Consider the following 20,566-nt stretch of genomic DNA (forward strand, 5'->3'; position numbering starts at 1 on the left):
AGCCCTACCCACCAACCTCAAGGAAGGAGAAAGGAGGAAGGCTGGAGATTAAACTCTATAAAATGTCTTGGAAAATAAGATTTAGAGCCTTCTGGGCTGGTGAATGCATCCATGTACCAGGAGGGTAGACTGTCCCAACCACATGGGGACAGAAGTTCCTGTGTTCCAGACCCTTCTGGACCTCACCATATGTGACTCTTCATCTGGCTGTTTATTTGTATTTTTCATAATATCTTTCATCATTAATGTAAATGTAAGTTTTGTTTCTCTGGCTTCTGTGAACTATTCTAGCAAATTTTCAAACCTGAGGAGGGGATCATGGAAACCACCAATTCATAGCTGAGTCAGAAGGAAGTGCAAGTAACCTGTGCCCACTACTTGCAGTCGGTATCTAGCATTGCCAGTGTGTGGAACATGTATGACTGAGCCCTGAAGGGGTGGGGGTCTGCACTAACTCTGAGTATATAGTGTCAAAATGGAATTGACTTATAAGACACCCAGTTGGTGTCTGCAGATATTTGGTTACCAGAATTTCACATTATTATTTACACATGTGAACTTGTGATCTGATATGACTGCCAAAAACAAGGAAATAACAAGTTCCCCCTGAGACAGTACAGTACCCTGCCATGGGAGGTGAGAATTCCACCATACATCATTAAGAGTATCAGGTTCAGATCTGGGCAATGTACTTCAAATAGAAACAATAACAGAACAGCTCTTACCTAGGACAGCATGACTACATAGGTAAAGATGTGAAGCCACATCCTACCTGAGCATTTAGAGTCATCCAGGCAAGAGATGAGAAGACCTAGAGTGTGAGTATTGTCTCTGGGGAATTGAGATCAGCATCTCTCAGCAGAACCCAGTGGAAGTGCGGGGGGGAGGGGGGGAGGTGGTGCAGAACAGGGAACAGTGCACAGAAACCAAAGAAGGTGCTGCATAGAAATAAGAACTCTCTGCTCTGCAGTGGCCACATTGTGCAGCAATGACTGGTGTGCTTGGAAGTGTTCACACACAAAACCGGTGACTATCCATGTGAACGTCTTAGAAAAAAGTGTTTCACTCGGTGGAGAATTGGGCTGCACAATCCCTAAGGTTTCTTTCAACTCTAAGAATTTCCAATTCTGTAGTCATAAATACCTTACTAGCAGAAGGTAGTATCTAGTCTGTCTCCTCCATTCTCTACCCTCAACTCCATCGTATAGTCTTTTATACCGCAACCCCCATCCACATTTTCCAAACATACATCCATGGAGAGAACATGCTTTTCTGCTGAGACACCCATGAAGACTTACCCCAGTTTCTGCAGCTTACATTGTGGATGCTTTGCTTTTTCACATAGAACTCCAACTCCTGAGTCTCCCAGTGCATTTTCCCCCAAGTAGAGTCTGGTCAGGGACTGGCTGGTGCTCAAGACGGATGCCAGGTCCTCACAACATGCTGATGTGAGACAGCAACTGACCAACCTTCCACAAAGATGGCAGAATGTCATAAACCTTCTCTTACCTCTGTGAGTCAAGGATGCACGTGATCTGATGCTACCTCTACTCCCATCCATACATGGGAAAAATGGGCCCAAACTCTATGCTAACTTTTTATTTCATTTTATTTGGTGTAATAGAAAGTACCATCCAAGCCCATGCCAACTCCACATCTTTTCAGCTCCCTATACTTACTTTTATTGTGTTAAAATATACATGTGACATAAAATTTACTCTCTTTAAGTGCACAATTCAGTAGCATTTAAGTATATGCACATTGTTGTGTGACCATGACCACCATCCATCTCCAGAAGTTTTTCATCTTTCCAAACTGAAACTTGGTATCCACTAAACAAATTCCCTGTTCCTCCCTCCCCCAGCCCCTGGGACCCACTATTTGGATTCCTGCCTCTATGAATCTGACTATTTTAGGTACTTCCTATAAGACAGATCATATGTATTTGCACTTTTTAATCTGGATCATTTTAATGAGTATAATGTCCTCAAGATTCACCTAAATTCCTTTTAAGTCTGTATGCATGTATATACCACATTCCTCCACCCCAAATCCCACCCCCAACCCCACCCTATACCACATTTTTAATCCATTCATCCATGGTATTGAGATGTTTCCACCTTCCAGCGATTGTGAATAATGCTGCTATAGACACAGGTGTACTGATACATGTTTGGGTGCCTGATTTCAGCTCTTTCCTATATATAGCCAGAAGTGAAATTGCTGGATCATATAGCAATTCTATGTCCAATTTTTTGAGGAACTGACGTACTGTTTTCCAAACCAGCTGTACCAGTTCACATTCCCATCAGCAATGTGTGATGGTTCCTAATTCTCCATATCCTCACCAACACCAGTTTTTCGTTTTGTTTTATTTTTTTAATTGTATTTGAGAGAGAGAGAGAGAGAGAAAGCAGGAGTGGAGACGAAAAGAGAGGGAGAGGGAGAGAGAATCTTAAGCAGTTTCCATACTCAGCATGGAACCGACTCGGGACTCCATCCCATGGCCCAAGAATCCTGAATGGAGCTGAATTCAAGAGGTGACATTCAATGGACTGAGCCACCCAAGCGCCCGAAAGTTCATGTTGGATTACTTTTTTTTATACTTGCCATTATAATGGGTATAAATTGGCCTTACCATTTTGAAGTGTTTTCTCTTCTTCAAAATTCAAGTCTCCCAGAATCATTTAGTGAGAGCTGCATAAAATATCAAGTGTCTGCCACTCTTGTGTTAGCATCTCTTTTCCTATTTAGTGTGGAGACTAAGGGCTTGTAATAAAGTCCCAAAACCCTTCTGGAACAATGCATTATGGGGGTTTTATTTTCTCAGCTAGACTATAAATACCTTAAAGGCAAGCATGATATATTTGATTATTTAACTTCCTTTCTAAGGTTTGGTATGTGGCTCTTCCCACAGGAAACACTAACTGACTGAATTATTGATAAACACTGGGAAATCTTCTGAGCAGTGAAGGTCATTCTCATGCTAAAATCTCCCATCTTTGGGCTGCAGAGTTCTAAATTCTACATCCCAAAGCAGGAGAATATACTTTCTTCTCAAGTGCACATGGAACCTTCTCCAAGATAGATCACATACTGGGTCACATTTTATACATAAGTATAAAAGAATTGAGACCATACCATGCATACTTTCAGACAACAATGCTATGAAGCTTGAAATCAACCACAGGAAAAGTCTCAAAAACCTCCAAAGGCATGGAGGTTGAAGAACACCCTACTAAAGAATGAGTGGGTCAACCAGGCAATTAGAGAAGAAACTAAAAAATATATGGAAACAAGTGAAAATGAAAATACAACAGTCCAAATGCTTTGGAATGCAGCAAAGGCAGTCCTGAGAGGAAAATACATTGCAATCCAGGCCTATCTCAAGAAACAAGAAAAATCCCAAATACAAAATCTAAGAGAACACCTAAAGGAAATAGAAGCAGAACAGCAAAGACACCCCAAATCCAGCAGAAGAAGAGAAATAATAAATATCAGAACAGAAATACACAATATAAAATCTTAAAAAACTATTGAGCAGATCAATGAAAGCAAGAATTGTTTTTTTGAAAAAATAAACAAAATTGATAAATCTCTAGCCAGGCTTCTCAGAAAGAAAAGGGAGATGACCCAAATAGATAAAATCATGAATGAAAAGGAAATTATTACACGCAATCACTCAGAAATACAAGCAATTATCAGGGAATACTATGAAAAATTATATGCCAACAAACTGGACAACCTGGAGGAAATGAACAAATTCCTAAGCACACATTTCCAAAACTCAAACAGGAAGAAATAGAAACTTGAACAGACACATAACCAGCGAAGAAATGGAATCAGTTATCATAAATGTCCCAACAAATAAGAGTCCAGGACCAGATGGCTTCCCAGGGGAATTCTACCAGATATTTAAAGCAGAGATAATACCTATTCTTCTCAAGCTGTTCCAAAAAATAGAAAGGGAAGGAAAACTTACAGACTCATTCTATGAAGCCAGCATTACTTTGATTCCTAAACCAGATAGAGACCCAGAAAAAAAAAGACAACTACAGGCCAATATCCCTGATGAATATGGATGCAAAAATTCTCAATAAGATACTAGCAAATCGAATTCAACAGCATATAAAAAGAATTATACACCATGATCAAATGAGATTCATTCCTGGGCTGCAGGGCTGGTTCAACATTCACAAATAAATGTGATACATCACATTAATAAAAGAAAAGATAAGAACCATATGATCCTGTCAATTGATGCAGAAAAAGCTTTTGACAAAATTCAGCATCTTTCTTAATCAAAACCCTCGAGATAGTCGGGATAGAAGGAATGTACTTAAACATCATAAAAGTCATTTATGAAAAGCCCACAGCTAATATCATCCTCCATGGGGAAAAACTGAGAGCTTTCTCCCTGAGATCAGGAACACGACAGGGATGTCCACTCTCACCAGTGTTGTTTAGCATAGTGTTGGAAGTTCTAGCATCAGCAATCAGACAACAAAAGGAAATCAAAGGCATCCACATTGGCAAAGATGAAGTCAAGCTTTCACTTTTTGCAGATGACATGATACTATACATGGAAAATCCGATAGACTCCACCAAAAGTCTGCTAGAACTGATACATGAATTTAGCAAAGTCGCAGGATACAAAATCAATGTACATAAATCAGTTGCATTCTTATACACTAATAATGAAGCAACAGAAAGACAAATAAAGAAACTGATCCCATTCACAATTGCACCAAGAAGCATAAAATACCTAGGAATAAACCTAAACAAAGATGTAAAAGATCTGTATGCTGAAAACTATAGAAAACTTAGGAAGGAAATTGAAGAAGATACAAAGAAAAGGAAAAACATCCCGTGCTCATGGATTGGAAGAATAAATAATGTCAAAATGTCAATACTACCCAAAGCTATCTACACATTCAATGCAATCCCAATCAAAATTGCACCAGCATTTTTCTCGAAGCTAGAACAAGGAATCCTAAAATTTGTATGGAACCACAAAAGGCCCCGAATAGCCAAAGTAATATTGAAGAAGAAGACCAAAGCAGAAGGCATCACAATCCCAGACTTTAGCCTCTACTACAAAGCTGTAATCATCAAGACAGCATGGTATTGGCACCAAAACAGACACATAGACCAATGGAATAGAATAGAGACCCCAGAATTGGACCCACACAAGTATGGTCAACTAATCTTTGACAAAGCAGGAAAGAATATCCAACGGAAAAAACACAGTCTATTTAACAAATGGTGCTGCGAGAAGTGGACAGCAGCATGCAGAAGGTTGAAACTAGACCACTTTCTTACACCATTCACACAAACAAACTCAAAATGGATGAAGGACCTGAATGTGAGACAGGAAACGATCAAAACCTTAGAGGAGAAAGCAGGAAAAAAACCTCTCTGACCTCAGCTGCAGCAATTTCTTACTTGACACATCTCCAAAGACAAGGGAATTAAAAGCAAAAATGAACTATTGGGACCTCATGAAGGTAAAAACCTTCTGCACTGCAAAGGAAACAATCAACAAAACTAAAAGGCAACCAACGGAATGGGAAAAGATATTTGCAAATGACATATTGGACAAAGGGCTAGCATCCAAAATCTATAAAGAGCTCACCGAACTCCACACCCGAAAAACAAATAATCCAATGAAGAAATTGGCAGAAAACATGAATAGACACTTCTCTGAAGAAGACATCCAGATGGCCAAAAGGCACATGAAAAGATGCTCAACGTCACGCCTCATCAGGGAAATACAAATCAAGACCACACTCAGATACACTTCACGCTAGTCAGAGTGGCTAAAATGAACAAAACAGGAGACTATAGATGCTGGTGAGGATGTGGAGAAACGGGAACCTTCTTGCACTGTTGGTGGGAATGCAAACTGGTGCAGTTTCTCTGGAAAACAGTGTGGAGTTCCTCAAAAAATTAAAAATAGACCTACCCTATGACCCAGCAGTAGCACTGCTAGGAATTTACCCAAGGGATACAGGAGTGCTGATGCCTAGGGGGACTTGTACCCCAATGTTTATAGCAGCACTCTCAACAATAGCCAAATTATGGAAAGAGCCTAAATGTCCATCAACTGATGAATGGATAAAGAAATTGTGGTTTATATACACAATGGAATACTACGTGGCAATGAGAAATAATGAAATATGGCCTTTTGTAGCAACGTGGATGGAACTGGAGAGTGTTATGCCAAGTGAAATAAGTCATACAGAGAAAGATAGATACCAAATGTTTTCACTCTTATGTGGATCCTGAGAAACTTAACAGATGACCATAGGGGAGGCAAAGGAAAAAAAAAAGAGGTTAGAGAGGGAGGGATCCAAACCATAAGAGACTTTTAAAATCTGAGAGCAAACTGAGGGATTGATGGGGGTGGGAGGGAGGGGAGGGTGGGTGATGGATATTGAGTAGGGCACCTGTTGGGATGAGCACTGGGTGTTGTATGGAAACCAATTTGACAATAAATTTCATATTTAAAAAAATAAAATAAATAAAATAAAATAAAATAAAATAAAATAAAATAAAATAAAATAAAATAAAATCGCTCATCTTGGCTCATTGAAGCCACAGCTCCTGCTTGCCTCACGAAGGAAAATATCTCAGACTCACCAGAGCTTCTTCAGATTGCAGAACAGATGCCTCAGTCCCACACAAAGAAGTCTGATTCCAAGATCTCCCAAGCTGTTGTGGCTCAGATCCAATTCTACCAGCTTCTGATTGCTGCTCAGGACCGAGGAGATGTTGAAGCAGCACTGATAGGAAAGGCAACATCGCCCCAACCTTCGTGCCAAGTACAGAAGCAGAAAGCATCAGAACACAGGCTGCTTATCTCGTCACTGCCTTCCAGTCTAAGCTTGTTTTCAGCACCAAACAGGGGCACTTGTGGTCTCATGTCACAAAGGGAAAATCTTAACCAAACTTATGTAAAGTGTCATCCTATCAGAACTCCTGCACACAGCCTGAAACTTACTGTGAAGTTCGTCCCCAAGCTCACTAACTCACAGACTGAGACCACAACTGCTGAGTGCATCAGTGAACTCCCTCTATAAATAATGGTCAGCTCTCCAATGTATACAAGGCACGTCCCTGTTTTATGCATGAAAAAGGTGGTGAACCTATGTGTTTCACTTCTTTAGCACATGTCCCTAACTGTGAAAATCCCTCACGTGGGCACTACTCTAGGGCTTTACCCATCTACTTGTCTTTGCTAATCTTGTCCCCATTGTTCTGTTTGATGATTAAATCCCAGCCTTCCACCTACACTGAAATAGCAGGAAGCTCTAGTTCTTGACTTGTTTTACAACCACACACACACACACACACACACACACACACACCGCTATCACCAACACCACCGACAACAACTATGTGTCCCTGTCAGAGGAGCAAGAATAACATTCTCCTTTCCAGGACAATAGTTAATCATCCTAGAACCGCTAATCTTCCTTTCTGCCCCCATTTCCACACCAACTAGAAGTAAATGTATGACTAAATCACTGTGGTAAAATAAATCATTATCACCCATGTCTCCTGGTTTGTGTCTCACTCTCTGGGATCACACAGGGACACCCACCAGGGAGGTGGGGAGAATGGCGTGGGATAGATATAGAGAGGCAGGTAAAGAGCCAAAAACAGAGCTTGAAGGCAAGAAGGGGGTTTGTAATTTATCAAAAGAGCAGAGAGAAGCAAAAGAATGGCATGATCAAAGTAGAATTTTCTAAATAACCCTCTGACTTCTATATAGAGACTAGAATTGTAGGTGGTGAAAGTGAATGTGGGGAGACCAGTCAATATTCATTAAGTATGTATTTTTGAGCACTAATGTTTGCTGAGACACTTATCCTGACATTTCAGGGACAATGGAAAGATAAACATGAATCCTGACCCATGAAGCTGATGGTCTTGGAGGCCATTACAAAATCCAGGCAAGTAATCATGGTTGCTGGACCTGGGCTAGTGGTTTGTATAGGAGGTAAAATTGATAAGTATGATGTTGGGGTGGGTATGGTGATCAAGAGAGGGATTTATGAAAACACCCGGGAGTGGTAGACTCTAACGCTGGCTGTGTAGCTCATCCAAAATGCAGATGTGTTATGGAAGAGAGTTTGGGAGATCGCTCAGACACCTGTGTGCTCCTCTTGAGGCATGTAAGTCTGACTCACAGTTTGGGCTCAGAGCAACCACTCTTTATTAAGAAAGCTAAAGGAGAGTCCCTGTGACATTTCAATGTATACAAAATGTTTTGATGGGGTCCAGCCTAGGTAGCCGTTATACATGATGAAATTCTCTGATTCTCATCTAAGAGGATGGCCGGTGAAAAAATGGAAAACCTTGAAGGTCAGGCACTTTTTGTCACATCACCAACAAATGACTTAATTTCATTTCTCCTTCATTCTTCCCCATTTGAAACTTCCTGAACAACTGGCCTCCAATTCATTCTGCCTTCCCACCTCTTATAGGCTGAATTGTGTCTACCATTCCTTCCAAAAATTATACATTGAAGTCTTAATCCTAGGATTTCAGAATTGTGACTCTATTTGGCGATCAGGCTTTAAAGAGTTAAATGCGGTCATTAAATTGACCCCCATCCACTGCAACTGGTGTCTTTGAGGATATCAGACATGAATACAGGGACCGTGTGAAGACACAGGGAGAAGACCACCATCTGTAAGCCAATGAGGGAAGCCTCAGAAGAAACCAGCCCTGCTGACATCTTCATCTTGGACTTCTGGTACTGTGAAAAAATGAATTTCTGTTGTTTAAGCCTCTGGGTTTGTGGTACTTTGTTATAGCAGCCCTAGAAAACTAGTAAACCACTTATCTGGACCCTGAGATCTTCCTCCAGTCCTCCCTATATCTCATTCACACACACACACACACACACACACACACACACATGCAGGTTCTTACCACAATCTCTGAACATTACAGCCAGGACGCTGGAGCATCTCACATAACACCATCATCCCTGGGTCCCCCAGAGCATTGTCACTGAGGTTCAGTTCCGTGAGGTTCCAGCTAGTGCTTAGGACTGAGAAGAGACCCTGCCAAAGGCTAACAGTGAGATGGCAGTTCACCAACCTAAAAATTGTAAGGAAGGAAGAAAGAGAGAAAGGAAAATCAGGAGTGGCTTGGCACCAGACCAAGACTTCCCAAGCATTATAAAAAGACTTACAGAGGTTGCCTGGATGGCTTAGTTCAGCATCTGACTCTTGATTTCAGCTAAAGTTATGATTTCACAGTTCATGGGATTGAGCCCTGAATATAGCTCTGTGCTGACAGTGTGGAGCCTACTTGGGATTCTCTTTCCCTCCTTCTGTCTCTGCCCCTCCCCTGCTCTCTCTCTCTCAAAATAAATAAATAAACTTAGAGAAAAAAAAAAGAAATGACTCACAGAAACAAAGATTGCATACTGAGGAATAACAAAGGCTAGGGGGCCTTGGTATGACTGTCCTACACACCTTATTATGGAAATGGCTTGAGCGTGTGACTGGCTGCCTTTGTGCACCCCCTATCCCCTCTGTCAGATGTCCTTCTCCTCCCCTCTCATTGGTCAGCTGTCCTGCCCAAGGCCATGGACACTCTGGAAGTGATTCAGAGCCTAGTTCTGACACTGGCTACATAACAGCACCTGTGATGCTCTCAAAAACCCCTAGGCCAGGGGCGCCTGGGTGGCGCAGTCGGTTAAGCGTCCGACTTCAGCCAGGTCACGATCTCGCGCTCCGTGAGTTCGAGCCCCGCGTCAGGCTCTGGGCTGATGGCTCAGAGCCTGGAGCCTGTTTCCGATTCTGTGTGTCCCTCTCTCTGCCCCCCCCCCCCCCCCGTTCATGCTCTGTCTCTCTCTGTCCCAAAAATAAATAAAACGTTGAAAAAAAAAAAAAACCCTAGGCCAGTCCTCTCCATAGGAATAAGTCAGAATCTCTGAGATGGGACCAAGCATATCAATGTTTTTAAGACTTCCAGTGCTTCCAATGTGTAGCTCATGTTGAAATGCAGATTCTGACTTTGTGGGTCTAGGACTGGGCCTGCAATTCTGCACTTCTAACAAGCATGAGGTGGATGCCCATGCTGCTGACTTCAGAAGGTTCCAGAACACACAAAGCAAGCTCCTACCCTCTGAGGAACATAACTGTCATCTAGCAAGATGGGTGTCAGGCTTTTTATCAGGACTTGTATTCTAAGTCTCTGCAAGCCTTCTCCACGGCTGTGTAACCATGGTCAGGTCTCTTCTCAGACTAGTTTTTAGGGCCCTAATGAGCAGATATGCCTCCTTCCCTCACTTCCTGTCTCTTTCTCCCCCCCTCCCATCCCCCTGCAGCTATTCTGAACTATTTCCCACCATAGAGACATATCCTGCTTCCCCAACTCCTGCCTTATGAACCCACTATTCCCTCTGAGCTGCCTTTGCCCATGCTTGGCTCCTCATGATCCATCCTTCAGAGTCCAGCTGCTCAAGGGCTCCCCACGGTGGGCTTCTGGTGCATCCTGCAGGTGTTCTTGCCATAACTGATTCCTCCCTATAGTCCATTCTTCTGTCCCAACTATCCCCACAACCAAACCTGACATCACTGTGAGCAGGGCCTGGGTCTCAGCAACACTGAAGCCCCAGTGGGTGGTCCTTGATGACCAAATGATAAATAAATATCATCCTGGAAGTGCTGCCAAGAGGGAGAGAGGGAGATGAAAATTCATTGCTCCTAGTAGAAGGGCCAGCCCCCTATCTCTTTAATTTTGTCTCATGTCAAGTGTTTTTTTTTTGGGGGGGGGGTTGTTTTTTTTGTTTTTGTTTTGTTTTGTTTTGGTTTGGTTTTGCAGGTTAAACTCAAGCACATGCAGAGCATCTACCTTCCCACCGTTGCTGTGGCCATGTCCAAGCAGGGATTTCAGAGGTCAGGGAACTGAATTGCTTTGCTGTACAGACACAGAAACTGGCTTCCAATCCCCTACAAAGTCGGTGAACAGACCTTGAAGAAGGTGCTCTTGAAGAGGAAGACCTTGGTGACTTCCTTGTTATAAACACAGTGTGAAAGCTTAAAAGTAACTTCTCCTTTCCAGCCCTATTTCCTTCAGTTTCTCTCATTATGTTTGTTCCAATGAAGTCATGTCAGTCCCCCATAGTCTCCTACATACACTGCTCCTCAGACCATATTTATACTTTGTTACACAGACACCACTGCCAAAATCCCTTTACCTTCTCCTACACTCACTCACATCCTACAGATCCTTCATGGCAAGCTCCAACATCACTCTTCTGAGAAACTTCTCCCTCCAGCACCGAAGGCCCTCTATCCTCTCTGTTCCTGGGACAGTCCTGTGATTGTTTTGCTGCTTGGGAATTGACTGGATACTATGCACTAGAGCCCCAAGTAGATTACAAGCAATTTGAGTTCACAACACTTGCATTCAACTCTCTTCCCCACGTAATACCTTGCACTGAGTTCACATCCACCAAACGTTTATTTTGTTGTTGTTGGTGGTGGTGGTGGCTTTTTTCTCATCCATTTGTCCACCTACCTTTCCTCTACTAGTCAATCTCTGCCGCTGAAGGAGTCTGGTAGAAATGGGTGGTGGTGGCATTATGTAGCTGTTGCAACCACATTTTTAAAATGCTTATTTATTTATTTTGAGAGAGCATGCACATTAGCAGGGGAGGGTCAGAGAGAGAGGAAGAGACAGAATCCCAACCAGGATCCATGCTGTCAGTGCAGAGCCCGATGTGGGGCTCAATTTCATGAACTATGTCATCATGACCTGAGCTAAAATCAAGAGGCTGATGCTTAACTGACTGACCCACCCAGGTGCCTCTGTTGCAACCACATTTTAAAGACAATTGAGAAGTGGGAAGAGAGAAAGTGCCCAGAGAAAGGTGACTAGAAAGTGAAGGCAACACTACCATTCTACCACCTGCCTGAAGCCAAATTGTCTTACCGGTGAGTATAGGCAGCATGAGGATCTAGGAGGACACAGTGGTCCACCTCACAGTGTTGCACTTCCTCCTCCTCTTCCTCCTCCTCTTCCTTTGGAGAGTTATGAAGCAACCTCAGGGAAAGTGATTCCACACCTTGACAGTTCTCAATACAAAAAGAAGAAACTACATGGTCCATTCTGGTAGAGAGATTGATGTCAATTTGGGGGAAATGGCCCATGGCCTTTTGCACAAAGTCCTCCTCTTGCATCTCATATAGACAGTAGAACAACTCCAACTGGCTGGGCTGGATCTGCAGATTCTTGGCCTTGGCTTTCTTTTCAATCCATTTTAGCAGCTCCAGCCTGATTTGCTGAGAGATCTTGCAACTCAGTTTTTTCTCCAAGTAGGAGGTTCTCTCCTGGTTTACAAGGCCAAAGAGGAAACGGACAACGAAAATCAGATACCCCTTTTCAAACTTGCCATAGTTTTCCAGAAGGACTGTCACATCTCGGTTGGGAAGCTTGGAACCACTCAACAGCAAGCTCCCTGTGTCTCCCTGTCCCTCCTCTTCCAGCAAGTAGTACATGGCAGCAAAGAATTCCTGGAAGGTCATGTGGATGAAGCTGTAGAATTTCTCACAGTCCACTTCCTTCTGGAATAGGTTGATCCTCAAGAAAGCAGATACATCTGCCTTCTGAAGGCCATGATTCCTAAGGTCACACTCCTCAAACAGGATTTTCTGGTTCCAGATTCCATCTGCGGCCAAGGAACAGAGACCCCGGAGGTTAGTAGAGACATCGTGGTTCTGGTTCCCTCTGCGGGATTGCAACAAAGTGGAGAGGAAGAAGATGTACACTGCAGTGGTGGTCTTGGATGTCTGGGCAAGACTCTTGCCACTGTCCATCTGCTGCTTCAACCCAGTGCACACAATCCAGCAAACCAAGGGGATAAAGCACATGGTGAAGAGGATCTCATTCTCCTGAATCAGCCTGAAGGCCTCCCTGGCTTGCTGCTCATCTGAGAAATACTTGAAAAAGTATTCCTTTCTTTTGGCCTCTGAGAAACCCAGGATCTCCACATGACGGGGCCGGTCCAGCAAATGCTGTAGTTTCTCCAGAGCCACAGGTCTCGTGGTGATAAGTAAAGAAGCCTCGGGAAGCAGCCTCTTTCTGATGAGGCTGCTCAGGAGAATGTCTCCCCGCTCTACCTTCTGCCAGTTTGTACAGAGCGCCTCTGTGTGCTCATCAAAGGCACCCTGAAGTTCATCGAAGCCATCCATGAGGAAGAGAATCCGAGAAGGCTTGCTCACAATCTTGCATATGGGTGGGTTTGGATCTGGGCAGCAGCTGACAATCAGGTCTCCCAGGCTCCTCCGTGTCCCGAGACTCACTTCCCGACAGTGGATATAAAACAAATAGTCAAACCTGTCCTGGTAAATTTTCTCTGATGCCCAGTCCAACATGATCTTCCTTGCCAGTATTGTTTTCCCAATGCCTGCTGCTCCCTGGAATACCACCGTGTGAACAGGCTCAGAGTGTTGGTCGTCAGGCTCAAACAGTAATTCCACATTCAGGGAGCTCACAGGGCTGTCCAGCATCTTGGCTGAAGTCCTGCCGATGGCCAGGAGCTCATGTTCCCTCTCTTGCTGGTTCTTGTGTTCCTTGACAAGACGCAGCCTGGTATAGCGTTTGTTGAGGTTCACACTCTCACCCAGACGAGCATTCCTATCTTTGATACACTGGAATCTGCTCCTCACATGTTTTTTGTACTTCTTACAGTAATCTGAGGCAAAACAGAAAGGTAGACTTTGGGAGAAGCCCAAGGACATGAAAGCTCTCAACAAGGGTCTCTGGTCCATAGGGAGTGATGACCAGAGCTAAGAAATGGAAAGTGCAGGTTCTCTTCACTGCACAGGTACAGACAGTCCCAGAAAATCTAGGATGTCAAAATCTTCCTATACACAGCTGAGCAGAAGAACAGCAAAGTGCCACAGGCACTGTCACCTACCAGAAAATCCTTTTCTACAATGTTTATTTATTTATTTTTGAGAGAGAGAAAGAGAGAGAGAGTGCAGGGAAGGGGCAGAGAGAGAGAGAGAGAGAGGGAGAGAAAGAGAGACTCCCAAGCAGGCTCTTCACAGTCAGCTCAGAGCCTGCTGCAGGGCTGGAACTTATGAACCATGAGATCAGGACCTAACCCAAAATCAACTTTACCAACTGAGCCACCCAGGTGCCCCCAGAAAGTCATTTATTTTTCTTCTATCTTATTCCTTTAGGTCGGTATCCCATACCTTTTAAAACCTGAAACACTCAATCACCTCCCCATGGTGACTTCCCTTGGGACTACAAGGAGCCATGTGAACACTGATCTGTTTCTTCAGCTCTAGTGGATTTTCTGAAATGGACCTCTGTACCCCCAAGGAGCAGGAACATATAGGATGAACAAGCTTCCCAGACTCCAAAGCAGGATTTCCAAACCCAATGGGAAGCACTATTCCCATTGCTTACCCTTCTTTTTTTTACAAATAGAGATTCTGGATAGGTACCCGAATAAACCCATCCACTCTTCTTCAAGGCTTTCTTCCCGGTATACCACATGTGCATTATCTGAAAACAAAAGGAAAAAGAAATACAAATTTAAAATCCAGGACTCCTGACTAAGGTGACATAATTCAGACCCAGTACCCAACAGCTGGCACAGCTCAAAGTCCCCTGTTCCAGATCTCTCCCAAACAAAAACAGAGCTCAGAGCTGCAAATGACAGGTGTGCAGCTGGACATCCACTTCGTGGCATTCATGCACTTTTAAATGTCTAAATATCCCCAAGATGGCTATGGACCAGCAGGATTATCCTTCCCTGCCCCCAAATGTCTGAAATTAGTCATACCCACATTCTTAGTCTCCCAAAGTAAGAATTACCAATCTAGTTTGTCTAACTCAGTAGTTCACTATCCCAGCTGACTTGAGATTCACTTAGGAAGCTTTAAAAATATTGACTCTGAGGTGCACCTGGTAGCCTAAGTTGGTTGAGTGTCAGACTCTTCATTTTGACTCAGGTAATGATCTCATGGTTTAGAAGTTCCAGTCCCATGTCAGGTTCTGTGCTGACTCCTGGAAGGTGCTTAGGATTCTCTCTCTCCTGCTCTCTCTTCCCTGCCCCTGATTGCTCCCTCTCTCTATCTCAAAATAAATAAAAACATATTTTAAAATACTGATTCTTGGACTCCACTCGCAGTGATTATTTTTCAATTTATCTGAGGTAGGGTCCAGCACCATTGTGTATAATAATAGATAAATAAATATAAAATAAAAGTTATATATATATATATGTATATATATATATATTTTTTTAATATAATTTATCGTCAGTGGGGCGCCTGGGTGGCTCAGTCGGTTAAACTTCCAACTTCGGCTCAGGTCATGATCTCACAATTCATGGGTTCAAGCCCTGTGCCAGGCTCTGTGCTGACAGCTCAGAGCCTGGAGCCTGCTTCAAATTCTGTGACTCCTTCTCTCTCTGTCCCTCCCCTGCTCATGTGCTCTCTCGCTCTCTCTCAAAACTAAATAAACAGATTATATATATATATATATATATATATATATATATATATATAAAATTTATTGTCAAGTTAGCTAACATTCATTGTATATAGTGTATAGTGTGCTCCTGGTTTGGGGGTTAGATTCCCATGATTCATCACTTACACACAACACCCAGTGCTCATCCCAACAAATGCCCTCCTCAGTGTCCATCACCCATTTTCCCCTCTCCCCCATCCACCCCCATCAACTTTCAGTTTGTTCTCTGTATTTAAGAGTCTCTTATGTGTTTTCCCCCTCTCTGTTTGAAACTAATTTTTCCCTTTCCCTTCCCCCATGGTCTTGTGTTAAGTTTTTCAAGATCCACATATGAGTGAAAACATGTTATCTGTCTTTCTCTGACTTATTTCACTCAAGATAATACCCTCCAGTTCCATCCATGTTGTCATACATGGCAGGATTTCATTCTTTCTCATTGTCAAGTAGTATTCCATTGTATATATAAACCACATCTTCTTTATCCATTCATCAGTTGATGGACATTTGGGCTTTTCCCATAATTTGGTTATTGTTGAAAGTTCTTCTATAAACATTGGGGTATATGCACCACTTTGAATCATCACTCCTGTATCCTTTGGATAAATTCCTAGTAGTGCTATTGCTAGGTTATAGGGTAGTTCTAGTTTTAATTTTTTGAGGAACCTCCACACTGTTTTCCAGATCAGCTGCACCAGTTTGCATTTCCCCACCAACAGTGAAAGAAGGTCCCCATTTCTCCACATCCTCACCAGCATCTGTTGTTTTCTAAGTTGTTAATTTAGCCACTGTGACAAGTGTGAGGTGATATCTCAGTGTGATTTTGATTTGTATTTCCCTGATGATGAGTGATGAGCGTCTTTTCATGTGTTTGTTAGCCATCTGGATGTCTTCTTTGGAAAAGTGTCTACTCAAGTCTTATGCCCATTTCTTCACTGGATTATTTGTTTTTTGGGTGTTGAGTTTGGTAAGTTGTTTATATAGTTTGGATAAAAACCCTTTATCTGATATGTTATTTGCAAATATCTTCTCCTATTCTGTCAATTGCCTTTTAGTTTTCTTGATTGTTTCCTTTGCAGTGCAGAAGCTTTTTATCTTGATGAAGTCCCAATAGCTCATTTTTGTTTTTAATTCCCTTGCTTTCGGAGATGTGTTGAGCAAGAAATTGCTGTGGCTGAGGTCAAAGAGGTTGTTGCCTGATTTCTCCTCTAGGGTTTTGATAAGCACTTAGGTCTTTCATTTATTTTGAGTTTATTTTTGTGAATGGTGTAAGAAAATGGTCCAGTTTCATTCTTCTGTTTGTAGCACCCAATATATTTTGAAAGCTCCAACATGCATCTACAGTTGAGAATCATAGATCTAAACAGTCACTAAATTACACATCCCAAAGAAGCATTTCACCAGAGAAATTAAAGTACAATAGAACAAGTGCTAAGCAACCAGGGAAAATATTTGAGAGATAATTTTAGATGAGCAGGAACTCAAGAGCAACATAAAAGATTCCTGGTAAAGGGGCATCTGGGTGGCTCAGCTGGTTTACTGTCCAACTTCAGCTCAGGTCATAATCTCACGGTTCATGAATTCAAGCCTCACGTTGGGCTCTGTGTTGACAGCTCAGAGCCTATAGCCTGCTTCCGATTCTGTGTCTCCCTGTCTCTCTGCCCCTCCCATGCTGCACTCTGTCTCTCTCAAAAATAAATAACCATTAAAAAAAATTTTTTTAAGATTCTACGTAGGTGTCTACTTATTCTGAATGCAAATGCTATTGATAACTCGGTCACAAAACAAAATCTAAACATTAACTCAAACCAAAACCATGACTTAATTCTTAATCTAAAACCTAACCCTACAATCTTCTCCCCCTCAACAACAACAAAAACAAAAACAGACTTCTAACCCTAGTTATAATTCTTCCATCTCAGAGCCCAGTTACAGAAGCCAAGATAGCATAGTAGTTAAGAGCCAGGATCCAGCCCAAGGCACACCTGGCACTGAATCCAGGTCTTGGATCTGACTGAAACAGAGTCTCAGGCAACCAGAATCTCTTTCAGACTCACTTCAAGTTGTTGGCCAACCTCCAGAATGATCTTCTATTTGCAAAACTGAAACTCTAACCATTAAACAATTCCCCATTCCCCACTGCCTGCAGCTCCTAGCAACCACTTTCTGTCTCTATAAATTTAACCACTGTAGTAGCTCTTATAAATGGAATCATACTGTGTTTTTCTTTTTGTGTCTGGAGTGTCTTATTTAGTAATGAAACTGAAAGTTCATTTGAAAGTGCCAGCCTCATGGCGCCTGGCTGGCTCAGTTGGTAGAGCATGCAACTCTTGATCTAGGGGTTGTGAGTTCAAGACCTATGTTGGGTGTAGAGCCTACAAATAAAATTTTTTAAAAATGCCAGCCTCATGGAGTTCTTACAAGGAATTACCAATATCCATAAAAACCGCTTAAGTGAACCACTTCTGCCACTATGATTATTACACCTTAATTTGGTTAATTAGTATATAAGTAAGGACACAATTTTAATTATATTATTATATGCATTTTTTATAACATCCCGCTGCTGTGCATCCCCACCTCATGCCCCTATTATCATGTTTCTGTCCCTCATTATGTCCATATCACTGACCCATTCGCCATACTTCTCCTGATCTGCTGATTCATTTTTATTCCTCCTTTCTACTAGCTCAACATCATCATTCTGTGATCTTATAGGTTCCTTTGAGCCCTTTCTTGTACCCTTCCCTTGTTCAAAACATCAAGCCAGAAAGGAAAACTCTACCCCCAACATGTCCACAGTTCCTAGGGGATAGATGAGCCATGAGTTGGATTTTTAAAGGAGCTAGAAGGAAACCAAACTGCTTTCCTCCAATCTCTCATGGCAGTATCATGAGAGGAAGAAAGAGGATAAAGCCAAGATGATAAATGGAATTATTAAAAAACAAAGGTTAACTTTATTGCATCAAAAGATACCATCAACAGAGTGAAAAGGCAATCCATGGAATGGAAGAAAATATTTGCAAATAATATATTTGATAAATAGTTAATATCCAGGACATAAAAAGAGTCCTCACAAGTCAACAACAGCAACAACAAATACCCCAATTAAAATATGGGAAAAGGGAGTTGAATAGACATTTCTCCAAAGATACACAAATGGCTAAAAACCACATGAAAAGTCATTCAGTATCAGTAGCCAATCAGGAAATGCAACTCAAAACTGCAATAAGATATCATCTCACAGCCATTAGAATAGCTACTATCAAAACAAAAATAAAATAAGTGTTGGGGATGAGGAAAAATTAGAACCCTTGTACACTGTTGATGTGAGTGCAAAATGGTGCAGCCACTGTGGAAAACATTATGGGAGTTCCTCAAAGAATTGGACCTAGAATTACCATATCATCCAATAATTCCACTTCTGAACATACACCCAAAGGAACTGAAAGCAGGGTCTCAAAGAAACTTGTACCCACATGTTCCTACCAGTATTAGTCACAAGAATCAAAATCTAGAAGCAATCTGAATGTCCACTGATGGATGAATAGGTGAACAAGATGTGGTATACATATACCAGGGGATATTACTACACCTTAAAAAGGAATGAAATCACGTCATGTGTGACAACATGGATGAAGCTCAAGGACTTTATCTTAAATAAAATAAGCCACATACAAACAAATAGTTTATGATTCAATTTATAAGAGGTACCAAGAGTAGTCAGATTCATAGAGACAGAAAGTGGTGGCTCAAGAGGCTGAGGGGAAGGGAATGGAGAATTGTTATTTAATGGGTACAGAGTTTTGTAAGATGAAAAAAAGTTCTGGAGATTGATTGCACAACATGACTCTGCTTAACACTACTAAACCATATGTTTAGAAATGGTAAGAGGGTAAATTTTATGTTATGTGTATTTTATCACAATTTTTAAAAATGTTGTCTTCCTTCCACTCACCCCACTGTGGCTCATCCCTCTTAGCTTTTTCATAAAGGTCTCTCCTGTTGATTGCAGCAAAAATCCACACTGCCATGGCCCATGCCTTCTCCTCACCATTGAAGTCAATCATCAAAGTAGCTAGATCCATGTGGTCTGCCTTCTCTGTCTGACTCCGAGGGAGTGGGCTGAACCCCTTTTGAGAAGGGTAGTCTTCTAAGTGCATCTTGAATTTCTTAAAGTCCGTGTCCCCCAAATCCTCCAGGTAACGGGCCAACTTGCAGCGGACACTTGCCATGTTCATCCGTGGCTCTGGTCAGGGTCTTTGGGCATAGGTCCACACTGGGAAGCTGGAACAGTGGAAGCAGACAGGTAAGGAGAGTCATTTTTTAATTCTGCCCTCTTTAGAGAGAATTAAACTATGAAAAATCCAGAATACAAAACAAAAACTATAACCCAACTGTGAGTTGCCATCTTTAATTTTAAGAAGTGAACCAGGGGCACCTGGGTGGCTCAGTCAGTTAAGTGCCCGACTTTGGATTTCAGCTCAGGTCATGATCTAGGGGTCATGGGACTGAACCCCACATCGGGCTCCATGCTGAGCCTGGAGCCTGCTTGGGTTTCTCTCTCTCCCTGTCTCTGCCCCTCCCCTGCTCATTCGCATTCTCTTTCTCTCTCAAAATAAATAAATAAACATCAAAAAGAAAAAAAAAATGAACCAAATACCTACCAGAATGTTCTCCTGTTAGCTTGACTCAGGAGTGTGTCCTGAGCCATGGAAGAAAGGTGTCCCTGTGGACAGAAACAGTAATTAAACCCACAAACGCAACTGCATTAACAGCCTTATATATGCGCAAACCAACTGCTCTGTGATGTCACTTCCAAATGTCACCGAGAGAATTTTGTTCTCACCAATTACTGGGCTATGGCCTACGATAAACTCTTCATTACTCCTCACCTTCACTTTCCTCATCTATAAAATGACAGAGTGGAAAATATGGCTCTTAAGTTCCTTCTAATTGAAAGGCTCTGGTTCCCCGTTTTTGCTTTGACCCAGGAAATGAGTAACTATGATGGTAACAGAGCAGCACATGGCTGGACAGAGAAAGAACA

The 20,566-nt window shown here is 42.2% G+C and overlaps 1 protein-coding gene across 1 annotated transcript in view; it reads right to left on the reverse strand.

The window, feature by feature from the left end:
* The window catches only part of NLRP3 (NLR family pyrin domain containing 3), a 52,585-nt gene extending 32,803 nt beyond the window's left edge, over window positions 1-19,782 (reverse strand). Inside the window, exons 1-6 of the mRNA XM_043573260.1 lie at window positions 19,475-19,782; window positions 14,449-14,547; window positions 11,962-13,723; window positions 8,944-9,114; window positions 6,643-6,813; window positions 1,299-1,469 (exon numbers count right to left, since the gene is read on the reverse strand). Of these exons, the coding sequence (XP_043429195.1) occupies window positions 1,299-1,469; window positions 6,643-6,813; window positions 8,944-9,114; window positions 11,962-13,723; window positions 14,449-14,547; window positions 19,475-19,757 (2,657 nt within the window). The 5' untranslated portion in view covers window positions 19,758-19,782. The remainder of the gene's footprint in view (window positions 1-1,298; window positions 1,470-6,642; window positions 6,814-8,943; window positions 9,115-11,961; window positions 13,724-14,448; window positions 14,548-19,474) is intronic.
* Between the last annotated feature and the right edge of the window lie 784 nt (window positions 19,783-20,566).

Source organism: Prionailurus bengalensis, chromosome A1 (genome assembly GCF_016509475.1).
Source record: "Prionailurus bengalensis isolate Pbe53 chromosome A1, Fcat_Pben_1.1_paternal_pri, whole genome shotgun sequence".
In the NCBI taxonomy this organism is placed as follows: Eukaryota; Metazoa; Chordata; class Mammalia; order Carnivora; family Felidae; genus Prionailurus; species Prionailurus bengalensis.